At 42.5% G+C, this 11604-nt stretch overlaps 1 protein-coding gene across 1 annotated transcript in view; it reads right to left on the bottom strand.

Annotated features, from left to right (window-relative positions):
* Nucleotides 1-374: 374 nt before the first annotated feature.
* Nucleotides 375-11604, bottom strand: part of cfap77 (cilia and flagella associated protein 77) — a 193159-nt gene continuing 181929 nt past the window's right edge. Inside the window, exon 7 of the mRNA XM_068011859.1 lies at nucleotides 375-611. Coding sequence (XP_067867960.1) covers nucleotides 489-611 — 123 coding nt within the window. The 3' untranslated portion in view covers nucleotides 375-488. The remainder of the gene's footprint in view (nucleotides 612-11604) is intronic.

The raw sequence follows: 11604 nt of genomic DNA, 5'->3' as shown, positions 1-11604 counted from the left end.
CAGAATCAGAATTTTATTTTACCTTATAAACTTGTGTTTAGGAGGCTTTTTCTTGTTGTTTTCATCAGGTTATCTTAGGCAGTAATGTACTGTTGATTACTGTTTACTTTCTTAAAACAGAGGGTAGAAAATTATGAAACCTTTCCTAAATATAGAATACCTAGCTGAAGCCTTCTCCAAGCCGCCTTCCTTTATCATATATAAAGGTTATTTCCATCAGAGGTTGGCTTAATGGCCCAGTGTACTGGGCCAGTGTTCAGTTTGCTTTGCAATGCACATAAGCATTTGAGTACCCACTGCTTTCAGAAATAAAATCCACTCTGTATGAAGGAATTATTTAAGTGTTTAATTTACAAATGTAATCAAGACAGCTAAAAGATGAATTTAATTCAATTCTGTATTACAATCATTACATATTTCAAGCATTTGAAAATATGCACAATTACAATCATTGTATTTGTTTTGCAAGTTAAAGAGAAGGTGCTGGTTTATTCAAAGACATAGACACCATGTCCATGGGGACCACTCCTTGCTGCAGAATCCAACCAGTTAGCTTTGAAAGCTGCACGACGAGCTTCAATGCTCCGGAATGTATCTAGGTGAGGTCCAATCTGCACAAAAAAGTCAAAGGAATTGTCAGAAACAATGGTCAGTTTGCTCAATGTTTCAATTGCCTGAAGCAATGTCTCCAACTTCAAGCCTGAAAGTTAAAGAATTGTTTCCATAATCTGTGACCTAATACAACGGTGAAAGCAAAGATACAAGAACAGTTTTAATTGCAAGATATAGTGTTGATGTTTGGTCATACTTAAATTTACAAAGAAATCTTTTATTTAAAATAAATCATTAGTAGTATTAATTCAGCTAATAAAGCAGTAGGATCTTATTGCTTACTTTTGATCCACAATGCCCTTCAACTGGCGGCACAGTGGCGCAGTGGTTAGCACCGCAGCCTCACAGCTCCAGTGACCCGGGTTCAATTCCGGGTACTGCCTGTGTGGAGTTTGCAAGTTCTCCCTGTGTCTGCGTGGGTTTCCTCCGGGTGCTCCGGTTTCCTCCCACATGCCAAAGACTTGCAGGTTGATAGGTAAATTGGCCATTATAAATTGCCCCTAGTATAGGTAGGTGGTAGGGAAATATATAGGGACAGGTGAGGATGTGGTAGGAATATGGGATTAGTGTAGGATTAGTGTAAAACGGGTGGTTGATGGTCGGCACAGACTCGGTGGGCCGAAGGGCCTGTTTCAGTGCTGTATCTCTAAACTAAACTAAACTAAACTAAGAATGACTGAAGAGCCAGGTTTGACTCTTCCCTTTAGTGGAAAGGTTTTGATGGCATTTTTGTGGAATTCTGTGTTTTCCTTTACACCATTTTTTTAAAGCCATAAATTGTGGGATTTTCTCAGATTTTTCCATTTTGGCCCAAAGCTTCATAAGAAATGAAAAAACTGACAATAATTCTATGGAACGGTACCGTTTTTGTCAAAAATAATGTTTCATGAAAATGAAATGAAAGCACATCAAAGGTGTTGATTCAACTGAAATGATTTGTCTAAATCACAGGCTGAATTTTTGGGCCCGCTGAGTTTGGGAACGGAGGTGGATGGAGTCCGAAAATTATGAGGCTGGCTGGTGCCAGTTTCCCCAACCCATTCCCGATGTCGACAAAGCCTTCTGCCCCAATGAGGCAGGCAGGCAATTAGGCTTGTTAAGATAAAAGCAAAATACTGCGGATGCTGGATTTCTTAATAAAAACCAAAAGTGCTGAAAATGCTCAGCAGGTCTGGCAGCATCTGTGGAGAGAGAAACAGAGTTAACATTTCATTTCGTTGACCTTTCGTCACAACTGGCAAAGGTCAGAAATGTAATAGGTTTTGAGCCAATGAAAGCGGGGAGTGGGGCAAGAAGAACAAAACAGCAGATCTGTGATTAGGGAAAAGGCAGAAGAGATTAAAGGACAAAGATGTCATGGAAGAAAAAGCAAAGGGAGTGGTAATAGGTGTAAAAGACAAAGCATTAGGCCAGAACGAGTGTTAATGGCAGAGTAATTATAGGAACATAAGTACAGGAGTAGGCCATTCAGCCCATCGAGCCTGCCCCGCCATTCAATATGATCATGGCTGATCATCCACTTCAATGCCTTTTTCCCACACTATCCTCATATCCCCTAATGTCATTTGTATTTAAAAAACTGTCAATCTCTGCTTTAAACATACTCAATGACTGAGCTTCCACAGCCCTCTGGGATAGAAAATTCCAAAGATTCACAACCCTCTGAGTAAAGGAATGTTTCCTCATCTCTGTCCTAAATGACTTCCTCCTTATTTTGAAATTGTGTCCCCTGGTTCTGGACTCCCCAACCAGGGGAAACATCTTAGCTGCATCTACCCTGTCTATCCCTTTAAATATTTTGTAGGTTTCAATGAGATCACCTCTCATTCTTCCAAACGCTAGAGAATACAAGCTCAGTTTCTCCAATCTCTCTTCATAGGACAGTCCCGCCATCCTGGGAACAAGTCTGGTGAACCTACATTGCACTCCCTCTATGGCAATAATATCCTTCCTAAAGGGACCAAATTAACAGCTCTGTCTGAAAGCAAAAACATGTAAAACAGGTTTAAGGTCACATGGTCAAAAAAAAAATCAAAATTAGGTTCATGGTCTGATATTGTTGAACCCAGTGTTGAGTCCAGAGGGCAGTAGAGTGCCTAATTAGATGAGATGCTGTTCGTCGAGCTTGCGTTGAGCTTCACTGGAACACTGCAGCAGGTCTGAGGTCAGAAATGTGGGCGTGAGAGCAAGGCGGTGAATGAAAATGGTAAGCAACTGAAAGCTCAGGGTCATGCTAGCAGACTGAATGGCGGTGTTCCACAAAACGGTCATCCAATCTGCGTTTGGTCCCTTCAATATAGAGCAGTCCGCATTGTGAGCAGCAAATACAGTATACTAAATTGAAAGAAGTACAAGTAAGTCGCTACTTCACCTGAAAGGAGTGTTTTGGGCCTTGGATAGTGAGGAGACAGGAGATAAAAGGGCAGGTTTTACACCTCCTGTGTTTGCATGGGAAGGGAACAAGGTGTTGGGGGAGATGGAGGAGTGGATCAGGGTGCCGGAGATGGAGTGGTCCTCTCGGAATGCTCACTTGGGAGGGGAGGTGAAGACGTGCTTGGTGGTGGCATCGCGCTGGAGGTGGCGGAAATGGCAGAGGATGATCCTTTGGATGTGGAGACTGGTGGGGTGGAAAGTGAGGACAAGGGGAACCCTGTCGCGGATCTAGGAGGTAGAGGAAGGGGTGAGGGCAGAAGTGCAGGAAATGGATCTGACACAGTCGAGAGCTCTGTCAACCACAGTGGGGGGGAATTCTCGGTTGAGGAAAAAGGAAGACATATCAGAAGCACTGTTGTGGAAGGTTGAATCATCAGAACAGATGCAACGGAGACTGAGAAACTGGGAGAATGGAATGGAGTCCTTACATGTGAGGAAGTGTAGTCGAGGTAGCTGTGGGAGTTTGAAATAAAAACAAGAAATGCTGGAAATACTCATCAGGTCTGGCAGCATTTGTGCAGAGAGAAGCAGAGTTAACGTTTCAGGTCAATGACCCTTCACTAGAAATGGCAAAAGCTGTGTGAGTCAGTGGGCTTATAATGAATATTAGTGGACAGCCTAGCCCCAGAAATGGAGACAGCGAAGACGAGGAAAGGGAGTGTCGGAGATGGATCATGTGAAGGTAAGACAAGGGTGGAAATTGGAAGAAAAGTTGATGACATTTTCCAGTTCCGGGCGAGAGCAGGAAACGGCACCGATACAGTCATCAATGTACCGGAAAAGGAGTTGGGAGAGGGGGCCTGAGTAGGACAAGGAATGTTTGACATACCCCACAAAAAGACGGACATAACTAGGACCCATGCGGGTACACTTAGCAGCACCTTTTATTTGAAGGAAGTGAGTGGAGTTGAAGGAGAAGTTGTTCAATGTAAGAACAAGTTCAGCCAGGCGGAGGAGGGTGGTGGCGGATGGGGACAGGTTGGGCCTCTGTTCAAGGAAGAAGCAGAGAGCTTTCAGACTGTCCTGGTGGGGGATGGAGGTGCAGAGAGATTGGACGTCCATGATGAAGAGGAGCCGGTTAGGACCAGGAAACTGGAAGTTGTTGAAATGACGTAGGGCGTCAGTAGAGTCATGGATGTAGAATGGGAAGAGACTGGACAAGGGGAGAAAAATAGGAAGAAACAAGGTCAGTGGGGCAGGAACAGGCTGAAATTATGGGTCTACCAAGACAGTCCTGTTTGTGGATTTTTGGAAGGAGGCAGAAGCGGGCTGTTCAGTGTTGTGGGACTGAGGTGGGAAGCTGTAGAGGGATGATCTCCAGAGGAGATGAGGTCTGTGACAGTCCTGGAGACAGTGGCTTGATGTTTGGTTGTGGGGTCATGGTTCAGGGGGAGCTAAGAAGTCGTCTCTGGGAGTTGGCATTCAGTCTCTGCAAGGTAGAGGTCAGACAACAACAGCATCACCCTTGTACGACAATGTCGGGGTTAGACCTGAGAGACGGAGTGCAGCAATTTCAGAGGAAGACAGGTTAGAGTGAGTGAGGGGAGTAGCAAAATTAAGATGGCCAATGTCACGCCAACAGTTCTCAATCAAAAGATCAAGAGCGGGTAAGAGGCCAAGGCTCCTTCAATAGCACCTTCCAAACCCACGACCTCTACCACCTCAAAGGACAAGGGCAGCAGATGCATGGGAACACCACCACCTGCAAGTCCCTCTCCAAGCCACACAACATCCTGACTTGGAACTATATCATCGTTCCTTCACTATCACCGGGTCAAAATCCTGGAATTCCTTCCTAACAGCACTGTTGGTGTATCTACATCCCAATGACTGCAGCGGTTCAAGAAGGCAGTTCACCATCACCTTCTCGAGGGCAATTAGAGATGGACAATAAATACTGGCCTAGCCAGTGACACCCACATCCCACGAACGAATAAAAATGGGGCACCCCAGTCAAAATTCCAGGTCAGTTTCTGTTTTTCTCCCCCACCAGGGGTGGGGGGTGGGGCGAGTTCAGGACCCGGAAACAGTCCCAGGTACTGTTTCCCACCCCCAAAGCAAAATTTCAGCCCCAATCTTTGAAGGGACTTGACTACACAGAAATCAAAACAATACTTACAGATGGAAAACAGGAATCAAGCACACCAAGTTGGAGGGAGCATTAGACAGACATGTACTATGGAATGGCTCGATGGGAAGAATAAAAAAAGAAAAAAAGACTTGCATTTATATAATGCTTTTCATGACCACTGGACATCTCAAAGTGCTTTACAGCCAATGACGTACTTTTGAAGTATGGTCGCTGTTGTAATATAGGAAACACGAAAGCCAATTTGCACACAGCAATGACCAGATAATCTGTTTTTGTGATGATGATTTAGAGATAAATATTGGCCAGGACACAAGGGATAACTCCCCTGCCCTTTTTTGAAATAGTGCCATAAGAACTTTTGCATGCACCCAAGCAGGCAGATGGGGCCTCGGTTTAATGTCTCACCCAAAAGACAGCAACTCCAACAGTGCAGCACTCCCTCAATGCTGCACTGGAGTATCAGCCTTGAATTTTGTGCACAAACCCCTGTAATTTAAAGGCAAGAGTGCTACTAACTAAGCCATGACTGCTACACAGAACAAGATCAACGACAGGCTAGGGATGAGGTGGAGGAGGACACATCATTTGAATGTAGCAGAAGAATAAAAATGAGTGACTGGGTCCAGGATATTACACTGGCAAATTACTGCAGTGATTGGTCTTGGGATTGTAATGATTGGCCTCTGAAAATACTACCATCTTCTTTTGTATTAGGTATAACTCCAGGCACTGGATGTTTTTCCACATGACCCTCATTATCCTCTGTTTTCTGAGGGTTCCTTGGTACCACACTCAGTTGAATGCTGCCTTGGTGCAAAGGGCAGCTACTCTCAACTCTCCTCTGTAATTCAGCTTCTCAGAACCATATCTGGATGTAGGCTCCAATGAGGTCTGAAGGAAGTGGCTCTGGCAAACCTGAACTTAGCATCAGTGAGTCGGAGTTATCTGATGGCACTATGAATGACTCCTTCCATAAAGCTATTGATAGGCCAGTAAATAACAAGGTTACATTTATCCTTTTTTTTTGTGGATAAAATGTACCTGGACATTCTTCCACTTAGTCAGGTAGATGCCAATGTCATAAATGTGCTGCACAGTTTGATTGGGAGCTGATTACTTCTGTTGGACAGGATATTGTCAGGGCCCACTGTGTTCAGTGGGCACTATTTCAAAAAAGAGCAGGGGAGTTATCCCTTGTGTCCTGGCCAATATTTATCTCTCAATCAATGTCAGAAGGAGTGAACTGAATTGACTGGACACTGACATACATGGTGGCTACTTTAAGAGGAGGCCAGGGAGGAATATCCATTTGGTTCTTTTGGATGAAGATGCTTGCACAACCTTCAACCTTGTCTCCTGCACTCATATGCTGGGGTCCACCGTGTTTCAGGATGGGGATATTATGGGGTTTCCTCCTCCTTTGAGTGGTTGTTCACCATTGGGTATCTAAATTCTAATTAGATAATTACATAGAATTATATAGAATGTATAGCACAGAAACAAGCCATTCAGTCCAAATAGTCTATGCTGTGTATATGTTTCATACAAGCCTCCTCCCATCCTACTTCACCTAACTCTAGCTGCATATCTTTTCTCCCTCATGTACTTATCTAGCTTCCCCTTAAAGTCTTCTGAGTTCCAAAGTATTCTGGGTAAAAAAAATTCCTGAGTTCTTTATTGGATTCATTACTGACTATCTTACATTTATGGCCCTTAGTTTTAGACCCCTACCCTCCCACACAAGTCTACCTTCATAACTTAAAGACCTCCATTAAGTCACCCCTCAGCCTTCTCTTTAGAAGAGAAAAGAGCCTTAGCCTGTTCAGTCTTTCCTGATAGTTACAATTGAATTTTTTCTATTCATTTGCAGGATATGGGTGTCGCTGGCAAAGCCAGCATTTATTGCCCATCCCTAAGTTGCCCTTGAGAAGGTGGTAGTGAACCACTGCAGTCCGTATGGCGAAGGTGCTCCCACAGTGCTGTTAGATTTTATCGTAATTGTATATAATTGATTTAATAATTGACAAGCAGTGGACACAGATTCTGGACACAGGTTGGAATGTCTGCAGAACAAACATAGTGAGGCAGCTTAACTCCTCAGTCCCAGTAATCTTTTTTTTTATTTTGGAAAACTCTGGAACACCTGAATAAATTTAATCTCTAATGTGAAGTATTGATCATGCTCCTATTTCCATTTCTTGTTTGGAATTCTAATTAATCGATGATTGAAATAGGATTGCTAGAGAGCTACAAGTTTGTGTGTACTCTGACAATTTCAGGAAATCACAAGCTTACTGTGATGTAACAAGAACTTACAGAAATCTTTGGATGTTTATTATTCAAATTATGAAATTTCATTATTTTTCCTTGCAAACATAAAAAAAAGAATCACATTTGTAAACAGTCATATATCATCGCAAATTACATTTGCAGATGTGGATGTTCAGGTTTGACTAGAAAGAAAAATTTGCATTTATAAAGCATTTTTCATGACATCAGGATGCCTCAAAGCACTTTATAGCCAATGCCATCCCTTTGAAGTGTGGTCACTGTTGTAATGTTGGAAAGCTATAAAGAGTTAATTTGAGAGGAATATAGAAAATTTATCAAATGTAATGTATCCTGTAAAACTTGGGGTAAGGTGCTGAGAAACTCCATACACACCTCAGATGAACTTGAGCAGCTTTCAGGTCTTTTGTGTGACATTGCCCAAATGATGTCACTGACAATGTCCTTGGCCATTCACGTTGTTGCAGAAACAGTACTGATGGTTGGAATAGCCAACAGGAAGACATTATGCCTTGTTCAATCTCACTAATTGCATTCCTTTGTTGTGTTTCCTCCCCATCCCAAAAGCAAGCGGAAGTGCTGTCACAGACTAGTGATATCCAGTGCAGGCCATGATACGGGAAAACAAACAAAAGGGACATCGGTGTGAAAAATTATCAGCAACTCTCAAGAGCTGTTGACAACTTGTTAAAAATAATCACACCCACAAAACCTATTATCGTTAAGGTCTTGTTCAGCAAGTGGTCCAGGTTTGTGTCAGAAAGCGTCATGGATACAGAGCCACTCAGATCACCAGTGTTCCCTGCTGAGTATGCCATCTGCCACTATGTATTGGTAGTTTTATAATATATCCAGAAAAAGCTAAAACTATAGGGTTCGATTTCTTAGGTGGACTATAGCATAGTTACTTCCCTCTACCCACTTCCCTCGCCCCTCCCACCATCTTCCACCAGCACCCCCCACCCCCCGCCCCCACCCCACCCCCGAAAAAGCAGCTATCGGACAAATATTTTTTTTTAGAAAACTGACAGATTGCAACAGTTACTTTTTTGATATAGAAATGCTCTGCAAAAATATGCACAAGGAGCCTGGATGCAAATTACTTAGAAACACATCACTCTACTACTTGACAGAATATAATGAGAATCACTAAATCTTTTATAAGGTCAACACTCCTCTTCCCAAGCAGCTGTCAAACAAAGAAATTCAGCAAAACCAAACTTCCATCGCCTCATTAAACTCAGCAGCCACGGACGACATGTTCCGCCATCAATACAAGTTGTTTTGTGTCAGTAATTTGCAGTAAAAGTCTGATCGAGGGCCTGTGGAGACTGGGGAATCGTTAGCGCTCCAGGAGCGGCTCTGCTCCTAATTGGAAGCATTGGGCATTATCAACTGAGGATTTTCCTGGATCCCTGACAGCTACCGGTGCTGGAATGATTGCCCACTTGTCAGTGTAAAAGACCATTAAAAACAAACAATTTTTCTTTAATTGGAGGCTTGCGCTCGGAGCCCAGGTGAGAAGCCTCATCACTTTCTTTGGGCCTTTTGATGATTATGGCTTACTTCAAAATCTGTCTGACAAAATTGAAAGGTTTTTCTTCTCATACTGGAAAGTGTTTTCAATATGACTACAAAAAGCTTGGCAGGTGATTTATTTTTTTCCCTACAGCCCGCAAGGCCTTGATTAACTATCTTGATGTTCATACCAAGACTAGAACTGTTAAGCTTCAAAATTGATCAGCATTACTGAGGTGAGCAAACCAAATCGAGCCAGTTTGGCTCCAAATGAAATCTTCGCCGCTTTCAGGAGCCAAATGGAGCATTACTGAATTGACCCCAAGCCCAAAAGAGGATTCTTGGAACCAAGATCTTTCCAATTGGAGTAAAAATTGCTCATCGAGCTTGTGCTCTTCGACACCTCTTGCATTCCCAGTGAATCAGACAAGCAAAGAATGAAGAACTGTGACTGAAATGTCAAAATTCTTAATTATAAAGGAACAAAAAAATTTGGAGTGAAAATTAAATGGGATTGGTTCCAAATTAAGTGTAGAATTGGCAGGCACTTGTTTATCTCCTACCAGATTCAGTTTATCCTGCAAGATCACAGAAACGCTGCAGACTGATTGGTTGTAACTCATCTGACCATCATAGTAAATATATGATTTTGGCACAACCGTGCAAAGATATATTTAAAGAGCTTTCTTTTCAAGGAAGTTGTCAAAATACAGATAAATAGATTTGTTATCTCCAAAGAAAGTTGACACCAAAAATTAAATGTCTATGCTGTTGCTAGTGTGTACTTTATAAATTCTGTAATTGGAGAACTAACTAGCAACAGGCAGTTGCAGTAAAATGGTGTTACAAGCATGAACGTTGATAAAAGGTGTGAGGAAGTCTGATTTTACATTTTATGATAATGACCCCTTTTAAGCACAGTGAAAATGCAGCTGGATCAGTGCAGAATTATATTAGTGGTACATACACGCTAGTTGTCACACTTCAAGCTGACAGTTAGCATTTCATTCCATGTGTCAGCTTGTTAGCATTTTGCAAGAAAAATCAGGCTTTTCAATGAAATTGGAGGTTGTCAGAATCGACCATTTAGATTGGGATCTACCAGAACTGGTCTCATCATTTGTAGGGCAGGACTCAAAGTTGATGAAACCAATTAGATCAATCAGAGGATATGACTAGATGCAATCGGAACCAATTACACAGGTCCTTCCTGTGCACAAGAACTTGAGGCAGAGAGGGTTTAAGGTGCGTTAGTGCCTACTGAATGTTGTAATTATAGGTTTCTTTAATATTTGTCCCCAAGAAGTAAGGCTACACCTTTTAAACATCCTTTCAGTAGATTTTCCTCTTCTTTATCCTAGAGGAATGCTCAGTTCTCAGGCTTGGGAATGAGGAAATGAGGCAGAAACAAGTTGCATCAAGTCTCCTTCCTCACTATGCTGCCCTAAGATTTCCAAGGCTCCCTAATATGGGCAGAACTGGACTTGCACCTGGAATTGATGCAGGCCCCATATGGCATTATAGATAAGGTGGGAGGGGGCATTCCCAGCTCTCCCCCCTTCTGACTTTTTGCCTGTGAAGTTTCCAAGTAGAGGAATGCCCCAAAAGAGCTAGCGGCAGGGCATGTCAGAACCCTCTGCAGACCACATGGTCTGTGAGGTTCCTAGAAAATCAATAGCACCAGAGGTTCACCTGAAAACTAGAAATATATTCCCCCTCCCTCCCCCATTCCTTCCCCCACTCGAACCTGGTGATCCTTGAGCTTCCAGGTATTTAGGTCCTGATGCCAGTGGCCAGAAGCTGCCTCTGATCCCAGTGCAAGGCCCTGCCAGGAGGTAGAACTGTGGCAGGAATGCATTAGTATTATGCAAATGGCTTGGGCCAAGAAATTCTAGCAGACTACCCTGCTCGCAGGCACAATGCAGCCCCAATATGCTATGCCTGTCAGGCACCCAGCAGCTGTTGGCTTATGTGAAGGTTTATTTTCTTATCTTTGTGAGAGGAATGTTTCCTGCTATGAATGCATCAGTTGCTTTTTCCTTGAGCATTTCTAGTTCTGCACTTTGTGGAATTACCACAGTTTAGAAATAAAGAAAGTAAGTTTGAGTGGTGATAAGTTTCATGTAATGTTTTAAAACATTACATTAAGAATTTGCTATATTGGGTTTTACTGCTTAATGTGTAATGCAGATCACTGTCCTGTTTGTAGGCAATTGTGGTTAGTTTTGTTTTGTAACCTGTTTTTAGCTCATTTGCACACTTTTGGTGGTGATCTCTCTCTTTTTATCTTTGTTATGCAATAACCGGGGAGATAGCCCACAACTAGTGTACTGGAATGGTTAACATCCATGCAGAAATGTGAGCATTGAACGGTAAAAATAATAATCAATAAGGATGTAATAGATTGCAAATATCAGATTGGTGACAGACAGTCAGATCCAGCTGCAATCACAAAATTCAGCTCCCTGTGCCTGTTCCTGTATTTGTGCACTTAATGGATTAATATGACATTCGTCTGTCCGCTACTTTAAAAACCCATTTTTTAAAAATGTATTTTAAGGGCACTAAGATATAGTAGTTTGCTGAACATCTGAAAGAGGAAAAGACGGGTGAGTGTTTAGGTGCAATCTGTTCATTTTGATCTTGGAAATATCCTGAAC

Source organism: Heterodontus francisci, chromosome 32 (genome assembly GCF_036365525.1).
Source record: "Heterodontus francisci isolate sHetFra1 chromosome 32, sHetFra1.hap1, whole genome shotgun sequence".
Lineage (NCBI taxonomy): Eukaryota > Metazoa > Chordata > Chondrichthyes > Heterodontiformes > Heterodontidae > Heterodontus > Heterodontus francisci.
The sequence above is the reverse complement of the archived record's forward strand: the minus strand, read 5'-3'. Positions and strand labels throughout refer to the sequence as shown.